This window comes from Rissa tridactyla, chromosome 11 (genome assembly GCF_028500815.1).
Source record: "Rissa tridactyla isolate bRisTri1 chromosome 11, bRisTri1.patW.cur.20221130, whole genome shotgun sequence".
Classification (NCBI taxonomy): Eukaryota; Metazoa; Chordata; class Aves; order Charadriiformes; family Laridae; genus Rissa; species Rissa tridactyla.
This window is the reverse complement of record NC_071476.1, coordinates 1,627,483-1,646,116: the sequence shown is the minus strand read 5'-3', so window position 1 is coordinate 1,646,116 and position 18,634 is coordinate 1,627,483. Positions and strand designations below refer to the sequence as shown.

The 18,634-nt window shown below is 39.4% G+C and overlaps 1 protein-coding gene across 12 annotated transcripts in view; it reads right to left on the bottom strand.

Annotated features, from left to right (window-relative positions):
• Window positions 1-278: 278 nt before the first annotated feature.
• EBF1 (EBF transcription factor 1) overlaps window positions 279-18,634 on the bottom strand; it is a 298,786-nt gene continuing 280,430 nt past the window's right edge. For 8 of the 12 annotated variants that reach the window (XM_054217556.1, XM_054217563.1, XM_054217557.1 and 5 more), the window contains 5 exons: window positions 14,896-14,961; window positions 14,116-14,293; window positions 12,385-12,564; window positions 8,498-8,692; window positions 279-3,460 (listed from right to left, as the gene is read on the bottom strand). In XM_054217556.1, the coding sequence (XP_054073531.1) occupies window positions 3,429-3,460; window positions 8,498-8,692; window positions 12,385-12,564; window positions 14,116-14,293; window positions 14,896-14,961 (651 nt within the window). In that variant the 3' untranslated portion in view covers window positions 279-3,428. The other 4 variants (XM_054217567.1, XM_054217568.1, XM_054217565.1 and 1 more) reach the window with 1 other exon arrangement.

Here is an 18,634-nt window from a genome sequence, read left to right as displayed (position 1 = left end):
AGGCAATCAATAGAGTAACCCAGTGGAAATAATAAGAATAATGACAACAGGACGGACATTCAGCGTTATGAGTAAGGATCCTCTGAAATCCATCAGTGGCAGAGGAAGAGGAGTTTCAGTGCACCAGCATTTGCCATGTTTCACCGTGTAATTCCATGAATTTCTGCTGCTTCTTAATTTCAGAAAGACAAGTCAGTAGCCACTGGCTTCTATATTTTGTTTTTTCTCATCTACTAGCTAGCAGAAGCAGAAAAATAAACACACAACTAGGAGCTGTATTCACAGACAGGAAGTAACTTTAATTAAATATTGTGAAAGTTGAAAAGTTTTTACAGCTTGAATTTCTGCAAAAAAATTATAACAATCTCTACAGTAGTTAGTTTCTCTAACAATAGAACTGTACAGTGTGTGTGTCTATTCAAAAAGATTTAGATAAGAAGGTGAAAGGTTAGTAGTTTCAGAGATGACTTCATTTTAGCTGCATCCTAGTACAACTGTGAGGAAATAGGCATACTTTATGCAATCCAGTCATTGTGAAGCTTCACCTTGTTAAAATTGAAATCTGAATGTTTCCACTTAAAGCCATATTCTGTAAACAGCTGCATCTTTTACTTTGTAAAAGATAAGGGTGGTGCGGGGAGATTTTGATAAATTCCCATTCATCAGATCACTATAAATAGCTGCAACAAAACTAAATTACGCACGTCGTCAAAGGATCTTTGGACACTGGCGTAGAAGACTACAAACATCGATGGCTAACACTGGTGTCAAAACCGCTACGACTTCGAGTGGGGCTCTACGAGAGTAACTGATGGCGTCACTGGACAAAATATGGCTTTAAATTTGATTACATTGTCGTGCTGTTGCTTACTATGTGAATTAGAATAATCGCTTGGAATACAGAGAAGCAATAAACCGATGTCTCTCACATTTTCCAGTTTTTCTTCTTTTATTTTCTCACCATAAAAAAAAAATCCTGTTTTCTTCCCTTCCCCCCAAAGATCACACTGTGACATTCTAGTGAAAACCATTGCAAAATTCATACAGGAAGCATGCACAGTTGCAGCATCGTTGTAAATGATTTCTTGCTCGACTAGAAAAAAGTTATATTGTTTTAAGGTAACAAAACAGTTCTTTTGTGCTTTTCAATTCCTTTTTTTTTTTTTTCTCTTAGAATGTTAGTGATGATTGACAGTTCTGGTGCACAGTACAATGTACAAGTGAAATGGATATGATTTGCATTGTTAAGGCATCCAATCTGCTGGTTTATATTTATGTGAAAGACAGAGAAATATACAAGCAGACTTAAGAAAGAAAGTATTTTCATTGAGTTCTATGAAGTTTCTCCCCATATTTAATGCACAAAAATGCGTCACTCCAAAGAGGAGAAATCCCATGCATATTAATAGATTAAAACAGCATTAGTTTTTGTTAAGCCTCAAAAGCAAAGGATACATTTTTTTTAAAATCTACATAACTAAATGCTACAAGAATAATATGCTACTTTTTGCCATATATTGGAAAAAACTTCTTAACTTACAAATAATACAAAAATAGACAATGGCTTTTGGGTGGAAATTAAAAAAAAATGGAAGCATGGTTTTAAACAATACTAAAAAAAAAACAAAACTATAAATGAAATGTTTTAAAATCACATTTAAACAGCTAATACAACGGTGAATGACCAAACAAATCAGCACTTTTCACATAGCAAACATACACAATAAAATAAACTTGGTAGGGGGAAAAAAAGCAATGTACAAATTCCAAAGATAAATACATTATTTATATGGATATTTTACAAAATCCCCCTTAAAACAAACGAACAAAAAACAGAAACAAAAAGCTTTTTTTTTCTTTAATTAATTTTGCAAGTATGTGCAAGCTAAAGGTAGTGAGCTCTTTTTGCAAAATATGCAGTAAAATTCTTTTTTTGTGATATTGAAAAACTGTCTTAAGACATTAAAATGTATAAATAGAACAACAACTTTGGCAAAAAATCACAAAAAATCTACAGTATTTATAACTACATACAAAACACAACAGCAAAGAAAAAATATCAGGTAATGCATCTTCAGAGCTTTGCTGCTTCTTTGACTAATAGTTTTTAAGAACACTTCCCAGATAATGATAGCAAAATTTTTGTAAAACAGAAGCTATGGTTTTGATTTTGATTCCTAACAGCCCCAACCCCCCCCCAAACTCATGTTTCCATTTACTATTCAAAAGCAGTTACCTGTTGCTTAATATACTATGATACAAACCGAGAGGGTCGACTGATACGGGAACGATCCGAGTGGGAGGCAGACGGAAACGCGTGCCTTTAGATGTCGGGAGGACGCAGAACCGCGGGCGAGCCTGTTCTCGTCCTGCCCCATCAAAACAAACGGGTGGCGGGGAGAGGGGCTGCGCTGGAAACACCCCGGGCGCCGTGGGCGCAGCCTCGTCGCTGGGCGGCTGTGCAGAAGCCGAATGGCATCTTACGCGCAGCTGAGGTGACACTAAGCTTCAGGAAGGCCACTCATTCGGAAGGACTCCGCTGTGTAAGCTAAAGAGAGAGCCGTGCTCGCCTGGTTCTGCAGCTTTAGCCGTATATCGAGAGGCACTGGATTTTCGGGTCAAGAGGAAACGTGGCTGTTATTCGCATCCTTCCCGTTCACCAACTCTCCTTGTTGCATTATTTACACAATTATTTAGCCTGATGTTAAAGACAGAGGTTACTAATCGCACCCCTCCTCCTGCCCTCATCATCCACAAAATATCAGCTTTCTAGGGAGTGATATCTATTTAATTAGAACATTAAAAATGTATCATATTAGCAAGTCACCGCCGGATAAGCAACCTGTATGAGCCGACCCTTAATTAAATGGCCATAATTCTTCTACGAAAAACTAACTGGCACTTCTATTCTGTCCCATACAGACTTGTATGTAAATGACACCACATCATTTTTTCTTTACACAGCTTAAAAAAAAATAAATCATAAATTAAAAATGTGGAGTTCCATCTCTAGTGTCCCTTGTGTAACTGTATGACTTATAAAAGACAAATGGTGTTGAGTTAAATCAAGCCTTAAAAAAAACCACAAAAAACAGAAGAAACTAAAAGCAAGTCCCCACCCCCGCAAAAAAAAAAAAAAAAAAAAAAAAGTGGATTTTTTTATCAACATACAATAAATATATCTCCCAGGTATTTGGGATGGACAACTTGAATCAACACCTTGCAATTGTAGATTGTTAATTTCAGTATTTGCAAGGATGGTGATTTTTGTTTTGTTTAAAAATCCGCAGTTATTGTAAGATTCTTCTTTATTTCTTTTTTATTTTTAAAAAGGCCTGAGTAAAAAGTTCCACTCTGGGACTTGTATCAGATTCTCTCTGAAGCAGAATTCAACCTCTTCATTAATAAAATTCTTCAAGGCAATTCTTTCACATGGGGGGAACAATCATGCCAGATATAGCTGTCAGAAGGAAAGGGGAGGAGGGGGGGAGAGAGAGAGAGAAAGGGGAAAAAAGTTACTTTTGTGCATTATCAAGCAACTTTTAAAATCCTCAGAGCTTTTAAATTTAACCATTTACTAGCAATGCAGTCAGCTGTCCTGTGAATGACATTCCTACATAAGCATCCTCCAGCGGAGCCAGCTCCGTGCCCAGGAATCCCGGGAGGCCTCGTGCTAATCGGAACGTGGTTTACACTGCAAGGGACTGCTGAAACTGGGGATTTTCTTGCAGAAAGAGTGCACTTCCCCTGGCATCAGAATCAGAGCCCAACTTCTGATTTTAGTTTGAAAAACCTCAAAATGCTCAGGAGGCTTAAACCTGACCCAGCCATTGCCACACGTTGCGTTACTCTCTTAAAAAAGCAAAGCAGACACTTGCTCCGCGTATGAGAACATGGCTGGAGTCCCGTAGGCCACCGATACTACACACCTGGTCGGGTGTTCATTGCATCAGACGCGCTAAAAGCGGTTCGCTTTCCTACACCAGTTTTCTCTTACAAGTTCACTGTTGACCTCTGGGACCTATGTATGTATTTCCAGGTGCTTAGAAAAGGACTTAAACCCTCAAATCCAATTTTCAAATTGCAAGATGTCCTTAACTAGTTGTTTAGCAGAACAGTGTCTCACGGGTTTACTACACATCATCAACTACATTGAGTGAGCCATGTGCTGATTTTAATTTAGAATGTCTTCTCTTTTGTCGGCTAAGTTGAATTATAAGTATTTCTTCGTTATGCTTCCTAAACTCCTTTTCTGTGAAACCACCACCTCTCTTAGAGAGGAGACGTTAATTAAAAGTCAACAGGCACAGTCTTCCACCTAGCTTGACCTCCAGCTTGGTCTCCCTCTCCTTACCAGGGACTCTGTGCAGATCAGACATACCAAGCCAAGGGTCCCAGTGATACGCTGTGGGCAAGCCCATCATTACAGGAGGTAGTCATGCAAGTTTATGATGAAAACTGTAACACCGATGCATCTTTAAAATGCCACTTGTACGGTTATTTGCCAAAAGGTAGAAAACAGATTTGCCTTTAGGTTGGTGGCACTTCATGGGCACATTATTTAAATGCTAGAACTGCCTGCCATCTCAGACATCTGGACGTGTAATTTCTTAAGGAAGAACTCAACCCTGTGACTGGTGCTGATTCATTGTGCTTTAATTACAGCTGCAATTATTTGATAAGAACAGAGCCAAAGTAAAAGACTCACAGATTTGGGGTTGGAGGGGGAGAGGAGGGAAATGTTTTCTCCACAAACACCACCATATGTGCAAGAATTACAAGTCTAATCAGCACGGGGAGAACAGCTCGAGTAAACTGCGCTGATTAAATGAAATAAAACGAGAGGAGAAGGCGAGAATGCAAAACACATTCACATGTTTGCAACAGGCCATCCTCAGAGGAGGCGTGTTGCAACTATACAGCAGCATTTCAATTCTTGGAATTTATCATTTGGCAATGGGTTTATGAGCAATCGCTGCACTGGTTGTTTCCGCTCCACATAAGGGCTCTTCAAGGAGCTGAGAATGAGGATAAAAGAGATAGAGAGGTGAGTTAAGTTACTTTAAACCCTACTGGAAGACAGTCAAGTGAGTAGCACAGAGGACACCACTGTGTTTTAGATGGTCCTTGCTGAGTATTTCCTGTCACGGGCTTTTCTGGTTCCACCATGGAGATAATCTGAGGATGCGTTTTCACACTATCTCCACAGCTATGCCGTCTCGTTCATCTCAACTCATCGAATGAACTCAGTATTGCTCAAAATTTTTAGAATCCTTGCCAATTTAATCAACGCTGGGTGAAACAGCAGCAGCAGCTTTGTTTAAAAGGATTTTGTTTCAGCAGTTCAAATAACAAGTTCTGAGTCCTCACAACTGGGCTGTCCCCTGGTACGTGTGACTGAAAGCGAAGCAGACTCGAGCCAAGCAATGCTCTCGCTGCTGTGGTCGCTCCCTACTCTGCCCTTGGGGATCCTTACAAGTGGGCCAGGGTGAATTCTAAGTTTAGTGCAACTTTAAACGGAGCTGTTGCTTTGCTTTAGAAAAATTACTTATACTTCAGAAAATGCAAAAATTCAAATTTTGCTATTCAAACAAATTTCGTTATTCAAACAAAAAATTCTCAAGCTAAAAAGTGCATCAAAAGCAAATCAATTTCACCAAAAAGTGGTCAAGAACTGTCTCTCTCCTGGGACAGCACAGCTGTCTGCCCTGGGTAAGAGCCCAGACAGCGAGGACATAATTGCAATTCCTGCCTTCATGTCTTAGACATTTCCCTGTAGTTACATACCAGCCACGCACCTTGTGCCATTGGAAACAAACGGTACAGGTGCAGATCTTAGCTGTTTTTTTTTTTTAAAGCATTATTGTTTTTGAAGAGCTCTGAAATTCTGAATTAAATTACGAGGCAAATGGCAAAATGATATCTTTTCTGCCTAAAAGCTCTGATATTTCCATTCTTTCCAAGTCTTCATTTATATTACTCTACTTTTATTCCGTAAGTGCTACATCTAGTCATGCAAATTCTCTCAGCTGTAGCATGTTATTGATCCTGAAAACAGAGATATCAGTGGGAAACAGTGTAGGCAGGAGATCGCACCACCTCCAAAAAGGGAGGGAAGAGAGTAGAAAAGCTCCCACCAATGGGCATTATTTCCTCTATCATACACTAATTTGTATTTGCTGCTAGCAAATTACAGAAATAATGTATTTTGAGTTTTACAAAATTGCATGGGAAAGAGAACAACAGATAAGCCTAGCTGTTGTTTTAGTGAGTTCTGCTGATATCTAAGCTACATAAGGAAAGCTTGATTGCTTTCTGATGTATCCAGAAGCCCAAGAGAGATAAGACAGCCTCCTTATACATGGTTGTTTATTTAAGCAATAAGGCACAACAGGCAGTGCATTTCTGAGTGATTATTATAAGCCTCAGGTGGCGTCAGAAGGCATGGGACTAAAGGCTGTGTGTCTTTAACTCGCCAAGAAGTTCAGTGATGACCTAGAAATGAACCACCTCTTGGTGTCTCATTCCTATTACGAAAACTGAATTGATAAATGAAAATTAGGGGGAACACTCAGATCTGCGTGGTTTCTGGGCATTACGGATCTGGATGTGACATAACGAGGAGGCAATCAGCAAGCCCCAGTTGTGCCGGGTGCTCTCAGCTCGTTCCGTAATCGCTTTTCATAACTGAGTATGTGGAATCTGGGAACTCCGTGTCTTGTGAAAGGAAAAACAGTGCCTGAAAAAGCTTTCTCCTGTTACTCGCTTCTCGCTCCACCCGCAACAGCAAGTTTGAACAAGGTGAAAAGAAGAAAAAAAATCATTAACGTGTTCAAAAGCTTCTAGCAGTCAACTCTTAGCTCCTTTTTTATTTTTTTTTAATTCAGTGGTGAAACATTTTTAGCTGTTGCCTTTAAAATTTATAGCTTGTCGGCAATGCCATATTTTTAAAACTTGCAAAAATTAATCTCCTAAACACTACAGCTCATCTGAAAATTTTGTTGTGTTTTATTCCTGATGTGGTCTGTATTTGTAACAAAGTCCTGACCGAAGGTACCCAAGTTCTGCTTACGCGTTCCTAGTACTTCCACAATGTCTGTGTGCATGCGTGTACATCTGCAAGGATTCCTCCTTCCAATGCACCGAGGACAATGCTTTCCTTCAGTCACAATAGATCCCAGCTTTTATGAATGGATTCCTTCCACTCTGCCTGCATATAGATTTTTTTGGCTGTTAATGGTGCCATCAGCATTATGCCCGCAAGCCCAGCATTTCTCTTTCCAGAGGCCATAGAGGGACATGTGGAATCTGTGGAACTATCCTCCCCTGGCTCTGCACACCTCCTTCTGAACATGGCTTTAAAAATGATGGATTTTATTCCCTGCTCAATGCTTTCTGGATAATTTGCACAGGCACATGGAAAGGGAAACAGAGCTCAGGTCTGAGGGAAGCACAACGCGTACCGCAAAATCCTTCCCACCTCTGGCGCAGTTGGAGGCAGCTGGCTGCATCTGCTCACCGAAACTCCTTGGCCTAAGCCAGCATGAAAATGTCTCCCTCGGCACACTAACGCGTGGTGAGGTAATTACACAGGAAGGTTTAGGCACAGCGTTGTAAAACAGGCTGAACCAAACAATGAAACGGGCAGCGCTGGTCTTTGCAGCATCCTCAGGTTGACGAGCTTTTGTCTGTCACTCCCTCACCTTGCATCAACGCTTCAAAACATATTTAGGCGCTAATGCTGGAATACTTTGTAATGAGAGGGGAAGGGATGCAGAAAAGGAGCAGCCCCTTGATACCAACAGTTGAAGAGGCTTTCCAAAAGGGCCCGCGCCATTGGTGGAATTAATTAGCACAGAAGTACATTGATCACTGGAAACTCATGTTTGCCCCGGTACGAGTTAAACTGGAAAATGCTGCTGTTAGTTTGTCATGTGTCTTCTGTGTATGAAAGGCAAAGGTTTGTGCCAAGCTCTGTAACGGTCTGTTTGCTCTCAGTAGGATTTCTGCACAAGTGTACTATGACAAAGGAAAAAAAGGAAGGGAAGATTGAGTGACGTACTTCAGGAGAAGGCCAGCCCCTGGAGAGACCCTGCAGTGGAGTACTTGCTAGAGTCCACAAAAGACTGGTCTGATAAAGGACGACAACAGGGAATAAGAGAGGAAAGAAAGAAAAAGGACGGTATTAGTAAGCTGAAATATTACTCGTTTTTATCATAACAGTCGGTCTGTGCTTTAAAAGACACAGCCTCTCAATGCAGCAGTATTAGTCGAGTTAGAGATAGGGTGGTTGCCAAACACCTGCATGGTACTAGGTGGGCTGGTGGTGGAGCCCAGTTACTCTTTACAGGAAGAAACTTTAGGACAGAGACCACCAGGGATCCCCCATTGTCTTCTATCCCCTTTGACAACTCGGTGTCACTTAGAGCCTTGCAAGGTGCTGGGAGCTCACGGTTTTGAGAGCAGCCATCTATGCTCCAGACCGGGTTTCACCTACCTTGCAGGCTATTGCCATTGGTGCTGGTGCAGGTGGGAGGAGGAGAAGTTTGCGGTCTCACAACAGGCGCAAAAGCACTCTTCTGTTTCACCGCTGAGACCATGTTGGCTGGTGAGAAGGAGAAAATCCCAGAGGAACTGCTACAGTTTGAGGGGAGGCTAGTGGAGGAGGCCATTGTCGGACTTGATGGCACAACTAGAAGAAAAAAGAGACCCCGCAAAAGGCATTCCTTAGTATTAGATAATCAGCAGGCTGCAGAAACAAAATAATTCTGCTTCTTGGATGCACTGGGTCTAATTTCAAATGGCCAAGGTCTTTACTACAATTAAATTTTTGTTTGTTCACAAGGTGTTACCAATCACTACAGGAAAACCACTTGTTTTGTTTTGCAGGTGTTCAGGAGCAGTAATTCTAGGAGCTCTTAAGCACCCCCTTAATTCTCTGTCACTGCAACTCTTTATTCTTACAACAACCCTGTCCTGCCATCCTGTTTCAAACTTCTCTTGATTGGCATTAGCCACTGCCCTGCTCCGAATTTGTAATGTTTTTGTATAGGTGGATAAGAGGGAATCCAGGCTGGGTAGATAACTCAGGGGTTCCAAAAGTGATGGGCAGGGAGCGTGGTTAAACTACAAATCTGGATCCGGAATTTTTAACTTGGAAAGGTTTGAGTTTTTAACTGGCCTCCAAAACCAGCATTTTAAGCCATGCTTCCCTTGTAGTAAGATGGCTCCAGGAAGACCTATGGGGTTTCAAGAAGGTAGAGAGGTCTTAGTGGTGACCCAGTCAACCTTTTTGTCGAATGGGTTGCAGCATTCGACAAACCCAGCAAAAATGGTTGGGTTTCTTTCCTCTCTCAAACCCTGCAAGAACTAGGGTTTAGAAGGAGTTATTCAGAAAGCTGTGAATATATATATCTCCATATATCTCTATATATCTCTACACACACGCACATATGTGTATACCTGAGGCTGTCTAGCATGAAGCAATCGGGGAGATGGCCACTCTGACAGTTTTTTACTCCTCTGTCTCCTGGCACTACTGTTTTCAGTGTCTGTTGCGCACACACACACAAAAGTGTGGATAACGGACAGAAATCATGCTTTTCTGTTATCTCCAAATGGGAGAAACCACTAGACCTTTCTCACAACGGCCACAGATGCCTTCTGCGTTACCAAGTCAGTCTCCAGCTTCCCTGTATCCATCACCTTTGGGCACGTTTCTGCCGCGGGGACTTCCCAGGAATTCTCAGTGACATGAAATACAGTCATATTTCTCACATGACCGTTTTATTTATGCACAGGAATGGAGACAGCACTTCATATCTCACTGAAGATGGAGAATTTTGAAAATTAAAGTCTGTTTTATAATGGTCGAGACAAATAATTCTCCCAGAGGATCTATGACACCGTCTGAACATGGTCAATACGACATTCTCATTCAGAGCCATCGACGGGAATCTCCGCTGGAACAGCTCAGCAATGAAGCCGTTCTGGTTTACATCAAATGAGGATCTGGCTCTAACTGAATAAAATAAGAGTCTTCAGTTTTTCTAAAAAAGTGTAGACATAAGGCTCTCCTTTTTTTAGGGACTGAACTCATTGTCCAAAATGCAAACCTGCTGTATAGGAGGTTAAGTTTTTAAATACATGTATCCTTAAATCGTTATTTTACTATATAGTGGAATAAATATCTTTGGTTCAAGTATTTACCACTGAGGTATCATTGAGGTTTTAAGTGAATTTGTTTTCACAAAAATAAAGCCAACTACCGTTATGTTCAGACAGCATTGCCAGTTCCCCCCCTTATCCAACCAAAAAAAAAAAAAAAAAAAGGAAAGGACTGATAGTCAGATCCCATACTTCCATTCTTCCTCCTGTTTAGAAACTGCTTTAATTACCTATTATAGAGTAAAATTTCTATAATCTGAGCTTTGAGTTATTATTTTATGTGCATTTATGTAGATAAAAATCACCCTATTTAAGTTCTTATTTGAGAATCTGATATCATATTTGTTAACACTGAGGAAATCAATTAATGGAAATTAAATGTTCAAAGTTTCACAGTCTGACAGATACAATCTTAGTCTGAAGTCACTCTATGTCTGGAAGTACTTGCTAAGGGAGAGCAATCAAAGCACCTAAATTGAATTGCTACTATACAGCAATTAGTTTATTGATTTAATTAAGAATGCCACCTTTTAATTTTCAGGTCATGATTGAAGCATTCTCTGATTCAATGGATTAGGCATTAGCAGAATGACAGATCTACCAAGAAAACCTCCCAAAATATAACCAGAATAGAGAACCAGGGCTGGGAAGTGAAGTGCTATTCTAAAGAGGACTTCGTTCATAAATATGAAATAATACACTGCTAGAGTATTTTAAATGCATTACTGGCATCTGCTTCCAAAAAGAGATGTCTCATCAATCATGTTATATTATGAATTCAGAGCGCGCAGGTTCTATGACAGTAAATTCAACTTAATAAGTAAGGTACTTTGTAACATTACTTGTTACATTATTATTAGAGTACAAAAATAATAACTGGTTAGCAATTCCCAGGTTGTAAGTACTAGTTATGTGGGTAAATATTTTCTTCTAAATTCGCAGCAGCGAAGAAGCCTTGGAGGAATTTTTTTTAAATCGGGGTTACCATCTCCTTTATAATTCAGGGTTACCATCCCCTTTTTAATTCTGAACTCCAGCAATGCAATGCAAAACAGTTCATTACTGCTGTTACACCACTAAACTCAAGATTTGCTGCGTAAACCGTGGTACGTTCAGCAGTCGGTTTGTCCCGTCCATGCTAGGGCCTCTGCCTATAAAGCTATTCATGTGACGAGACCTTCTGGCCTGATTCTGCTAGCAGCTTTCTACAGATGTCAGTGGAATCCTTTGTGCCACATGAGTAATGTCAGAGGAATCGGACAGGTCCTATTCGTTTAATTTTCTCATGTGAACAGGGACTACAGAGCTGCGGGAGCAGCTGCAGGAGAGGTTCATAGGCCTTTACCAATAGAAATGTGTTTATATTTAAACAGGTTACTAAACCTTTAATATCAAAATGCAGAAAGTTAGTCCTACACATAAATATTTCCGTAACTGGGACTGTAGGCCCTAAGCTCTTTATGCCGTAGAATACAAGATTTGTCCGACTTACGTCTGTGTGGCGTTCACTGTACAAGACACTAAAACACAAGCTCTGAGACACGTTGTCACATTTTACTGACTAATACTAAGCTCTCAGTGAAGTCAGTATAACAGCTACTTACAAAGCAAATGGAGTATAAGCAATCAAGATTAGGCCCAACAGTAGTTCATAATTTCTATAAAGGTTATGAACATATTATTTGCTCAGAGGTCTCAGAAACATCATCATGCAGCTTATGGAAATGTCAGTCTTATTACAGTAAACTTTTCTGCCCTTCATATCTTACGGCTGGAAAAAAAATATTTTTTCCTGCAGCAAATATCCCTAGCTTCCTTTCATACCCCCCGCAACAAAAAGTTGTGTGCTGCCAACTGGCTTTTCATCCATTCCAACGGACGTAAAGTCACTTCGGCCATCCCTGCCTTCCAGCAACGTTGAGGACAGCATTTCTTATTTACAGAGCATAAGGTAAGTTATCATGAGAGACATTATTCTTTTTAAGCTCTTATGAGACATCATAATAATATAATAATAATAATAATACAGAGAAAAGCGTTACTGGCACACTAATGTCTTTAAAGTGCTTCAAAGGTCAGTGCCTTGGAGAGGAGAGAAAGGACCAAACTCTGTTTCAAGTGCTCAAAATAGAAACTAAATATTTGAGTATCATAGAAAAGTCACCACCTCCTTCTAATGAAAACGTGCAGAATACAGAAAAGCTATAGAATACTCACTGGCATAGGGAGAATTGGCAGCAGATCCGTTCAGGAAGGTTGGAGAACCACCTAAATTTGACATTCCAGCATTCCCATAGCCATTCATGCTTGTTGTGACAGAGTTATAATTTGTCTGCTGAGGGGTGGTGCTTGGCACATAGCCATGAGGTGACACGCTGCTTGAGTTGCGAGTAAAACCTTTGGTGGGGAGGGAATACATTTAGAAATTGGTATTAGCCCGAGAACAGTTTCTTACACCACAAACAGCTACAAGCAAGTACCTCTGGGCTACCAAGCCAGCAGCCTAGTCCGGCCATGGTGTGCATGGGGAGGGCCAGGGCTGACCACCGCTACCACCAGGTAACCCAAATTAGAACCCTCCCCGCCTGGGTCATTGCTGATGGGAGCACAAAGCGGGAGGAGGGAGGCCACAGCCCTCACAGCTCCTCGGGCAACCAGTGCCCTCAAGCAAAGACTACCATTGGGTACTACAGGAACACGCACTCTGAGAGAGCCGTTTGTAGGAAATGGAGTAAACACGACCTACATTCTCAAAATGCACATACCGACTTAAGGTATGGTAAAAGCAGGTGATTTTTTGTTAACTCTCTTCTAACGTCGCTCTCAGTTAACGCATCTGAAATTAGGTGCTCGCTGCACGCTTAAGAAAATGCAGGGTATATTTCTCAACGTAGTGGGATATCCGTAGTCTTTTTGCCCTGGTCTGATCAGTATGTTGGTAGAAAATGACTATCAAATTTGGCACCAAGTGAGAATTTGAATCTCTACCTAATCCTGCAAATGACGTTTGGGTAAACTCTCATCCAAAAAGGAAGATTTGTTTCTAGAAGCACAGAAATACAAAATGCGTCTTCAGTCCTAGAAGAAAAAATGCCAACTTTTCTTCCTACCACACAGGACATCCATAAATTATTTTAATCTTAAAAAATTTATATTTTTTTAGTGTAATGCAAAATAATTGTGCTTGCCCTTCTAGAAAATCGCCTCATTCTAATACTTTCTCATTAAAGTGGATTTTAAAGTTGGATAATAAATAGAGATGAGCAAAGGAGAGGGCAATATGCAAGGTGTTTTTACAAAAAAGTTCTTTGCATTTCTTCTTTTTATTTTTAAGTGTAGGAATTAAAACGATATTGATATTATACAAAGTGAAACCCACTTTATTTTAAAAATTAGAGAAGCTCTGCAAATGTATTTGTAAATATTTCTATTTTTTGCTAGTTTCAAAATTTAAAAAAATCTCGAACGCTGAAAAAAAAGATCAGTGCCAAGATGTCTCTTGCAAAATCAAACCAAAACAGACAAGTATTCAAGGGATACTTATGTGTTATAAAAAACCGCTACCTAGGGCCTAGACTGAGAGATCATCCATGCTTATGAAAATATATAAGCAAGTACTTAACATTAAGTACATGCTCAAGTCGATGGAAATCCTTTTAAAATGAGTGGGATTTAAAGACAAACACAAGCGTTATTCTGAGCAGAAGGGAAAGCTATTTAGATACATGCAGAAGCGCTTTTCCCGAACTGGGGCAAAGTCACTAGATCAAGCCCCATCTCATGACCGTATGGTGTCATTCAAAGGTTGTGCGTGTGTGTGGGATGGTGTCTGTCTAGATGTGCTCCTAGCCTGCAGTTTTGAACCATCACTCTTTCACTGCTCCACACGTTTCCCTGACTTTTATCAGAAAAGGTTCATAGAGAGAGGAAGACGAGGCTTCTCCTGACCCTGATTGGTGGCTTGTGAGGCTTCGGAAACATTGACAGCTAGTTGGCCACTAAAGGAATTCACTCCCATCATTCCTGCATGGACCGACGTGTTAGCAAGGGCGGGGAGCTGGTTGTGGTTGCGGGGGACACTGTAGAGTGCTTCTGCGATGTCTGCTGCTCTTTTCAGGATTATTTCCTAGAGGATAAGAAGGGAAAAAAAGAATAAAAGAGTTACCAATGTGACTCTGACAAACCTTTTCTTACACACTAAAATGAAACATTTCCCTGTCCAAAGGCAAAAACTAGATGCTTTTCTTTCTAAACCAGTTGGCTGACTGATAGCTAATGCTTATAAAAGCTGCTGCCTTTGTGATAAATCCTGACATCTGTGGTAAGAGAACTGGAAGTTTCGGTCTCAGCAGGCACGCTTCTGTACAACGAGACCAACTGGCAGAAAGGGGCTGGAGCCTAGATTTACTCCACCTTAAAGCCATCTTCAGGGTAAGGTTGAAAAATCACAGATGGCAAGACACAATGCATATCATTGCCCATATTATGTAGTATCTGGTGAAAGCGGGCAAATGCCTCCGGGGTTAATAACACGTTGCTTTTACAAGCACTAAATTCACACCCTTTAAAAAAGAAAACAAGCGAACTAAACCCCACTCCAGATATGACATTGCCCCCTATATTTATTGTTGTCTCATATTGTAGTATCACATACCTGTAGATCCCTGATCTATCTATACATCTAAGAAATAGCCATGTTTTAGAATAGCTGAAGTAGAATGCATTTACCTGGTTATTATGTGGCATACCATAGAGTGCTTCTACTAAATCAGCAGCCCTCTTCAGTATTACTTCCTGCCAATATAAACACAGAAGCATTCTTCTGAGTTCAATAAACTCCTTGTGGGGGAAAACAAATATCAGAATCTTTTATACTCTTCTATTAGTTGCACCGTGTTTTGTGGGTTTTTTTTTTTCCTCCCAGCAGGTACACCTTAATTGTAACAACTCTCAGCAAACCACTGAATGGTGTTAAATCACTAGTTCATCCTATTCACACATACGCTTAATCAAGTCAAAAGGTGAGAATCATTGGTGCTGCAAAATAAAATACATCACTCAATCGTCTCTACCATCTGCACTATAAACCACTCATCAGTTTATTGCAGAATACAATCCTGAGGTCATTTGCTAGATTACTGCAATCAATGTCATTCAGAGCATGTTATGAATCCTTCAATGTGTTTATTTTATTCTTAATTGCGTACTGCAGGAATTGTGACCTTACCCAGCAGGCCACGCTCAAAAGATATCCAATCAGTCCTGTGCTACCGGTAACGTAACCTTTCAACTTCTTCGGTTTGTACCCTGATATGGTGGGTCAGGGTACGATCCATGCACAAAAAGTGATGCACAAGAGGAGAACGCATGCAGTATGCGAGAGCCAGCCAGTACGGTGCCGTGCTTCCTGGAAAAATTCCCCGCATGGACAGCAGAATTTAAAACAGCCTGGGATTTAATTCTCTGTTTGGGGCAAAAATTTTTTTCTGCATTTTCCTATTTTTTCCTTTTCCCTTAATATTTCTTAGAGTATTTTACACTGGCATTCAAGTAATAATAGCATTTCCCGTGTTCTTACATTTTACAGTGTGGAAAAATCTCTATGAGCACTCCTGATAGAAAATGTAAAAATGCATCACAGAATTAACGGAGAAGATTATTTTTTTCGTCTTCTTTCAAAGCATCTAGCAGGTTCCCAATTGCCTGATCAAAACCAGTCAAGACTGTCCTTTAAGTAAAACAATACATTTTTGTAATTCCCAGGCCCCAAGTATTGCTCTAATATACTCTCATGATGCTATTCATCACGGTATATTTCTGCAGGTAGCTTACAAAAATAGTACCAGTTATATGGATTTTACAGTTTTCTACAAAGTTAAACTTTTTAACTTAAAATATTTTACACAATAGCCATATTTTATACCAAAAAGAAACAGTAATGCTCAATTTTCATATACTGTAGACTCTGATCAGAAAATAGAGATATAATTGCGTTCATTTTGCTGTCACCATAACCTCTTCAAAAATTCTCGAACAACTCTTCAAATGACAAGCTTTTAGATGCATATTAGCATTTTTTTCAATTTTAAATTCTCTATAATATAAGATAAAATAGTTGTCATACTGCAGTAACTACTTATGACATATATAATGTCCTAAATTCAAAAATGAGATGGAGGATTTTTGTACTCCCAGTAAACATTTAGGCTTGCCTTCTGCTGCACACACCCCTCTCTCAGAACACACATTTAATTTATTTTTCAGATATGAACTGAGATGTAATATATAATTGATGGATTTTTAAATCACTGCATTCAAAACGGATTCAGAGGAGTTAAGTTGCTACAGCCTTTTTCAGCTTTTTGTTTTGTTTTGTTTTCTTTCTGTTGTAGTTGTTTTTTTGGTTTTTGGTTTTTTTGGTTTGTGTTTTTTTTTTTCTTTGGTGTAGCTTGACCACAGCAGTTAGCAGTATAATCATGAACAGACAGACTACGAACAATATCCAGGTACAATCAATCCTTGTTGCTTTACCAGAATCATCAGAACACTGAGTTTCCCTTTTTGCCTCATACTGAAGATACAAACAAGAGAAGAACAGATACGCTACTGAAAAATGTTATCTTTTTCAATCCTTGATTTTAGGTGGAAAATTACTGCACAGGTGTTTGACTTTGCAAACTAGGATTTATTTCACTTCAGTAGAAATTGTTTGCACTATATATTTCACTGATGGAAAATTAGAATGTGATACAGAGCCCACAAACTGCTTTGGAATATTGTTAACCTAAGCTGTCATTATGCCAAACTACTAAAAAAAAAGAAAGTTTAAATAGTCATTTCTGCTCTACCTGACTAATCATAGTTATTTATGTAATGCTGAGTGAAAAAACCCTAGAATGCATCTAAAAAGAGATCGAAGACCATGTTAAAAAATGAGGTAATTACATGGAATCTTACAGCTGCTCTACCTAATATCAAATATATTCCAGTTCTTAAACATTGGAAGTATTTGATGCTGTATCATATTGCATGTAAATAAAACTAATTGTCATGATGGTTTATTGAAATATGCTTGACAACTAGCATTCAATTTTCTTAGCTAGTCACTGGTTATATTTTTTTCAACATTTTCAGAGTCTCTAAATTTGAGTTTCATACTTTCTCTAACAATATTTTCACATAATGAAAGCATTTCTTGTTTATGACATTTTCAGATCATACAAAGTAGACGTTACACAAAAGCTCCTGTGTCAAACAGTGGTGCCTTCTATTCCAGAGCTGACTGTAGTTCTTATAGACACAAACTAGCTTTAAAAATACACAATAAAATGCAACTACAGACATGCTCAAGATATTAACTTCTTGTTTTCTGAACGCATCGTCAACCCTTTGCAGCTCTGCTTAAATTACCATAGCAGCTACTGTTCCGACTCCACATACAATGGAGCCCCAAAAGTCCTCTATAAGTTAGAGCAACAGACCTTGCAAGGTGCTTGGATTGCGGTGACCAGAAAATTGTTCTCACCTCCATGTCATTACGCTCACAGTGAAGCAGCCCCCGAGCATGTTTGTGTTCGGGATCTAATATATTGCCTTTCAATCAGAGCTGAGAGCCACCGAACACACAGACAGAACATGACGAGCAGGTCAGGAAAGCAATAAAGATTTTACAGAGCTGTCCAAGGTGCTAAATTTACTCAATAATGGGTTTGGCACCATAGTGTTAACCTCTCATTTACTACCAGTTTGAGGGACTAAATTGAAGTAGCTGACTTCATTTACCTTGAAATGTATATTTTATGACATTATGTAAGTAGATTGAAAGGGCACTGCAGTTTTAACAATTTAAAGGCTAGAGCATGTTTAAGATGAAGCTCGAATATTTATTGTATATTGCACTTAAACTATATTGTATATTAAAATGCATTGATTAAATTTGTAAAAGGTATTATAAAAAAGGACAGCTAGTATAAAAGATCTATGTCTTTTAAAACCCGATTGATACTGCATGTAACCACCGCAATGGTGACAGATAAACACATAGGGAGGTGGACAGAGAAGCAAACAAACGTATCAAAAAGTGAGAGAAACTCACATTCTATAATAAGAAATCTCTGCATAAGCTCAAGGTCTGTTACTCCAGATATCTTTTTTTCACAGAAATTTTTCTTTGCCTTCATCTCAGAAGCCTAGATTTTCATAGCAGTAAGCGGGCGTCATGTAAGGTCCCTGCAATTGAATATGCAAGTGGAAATATTTCCTGAGAGAGACAGAGTTTGACTAAAGCTAATATCTAATTTATGGGGGCATTTGTCAAGAAAGATCCACTCTTCTATTAATGCTAAAAGTCTGACAGCTTTTGGATTAGAATAAAGGACTCTGCAGCATTTACTTAGAGCTAAAGTGGGGGTCCTCTTGTCTTGCATTTTATTTCATATTAGCATTGTTTTATTTCTATAAAAATAAC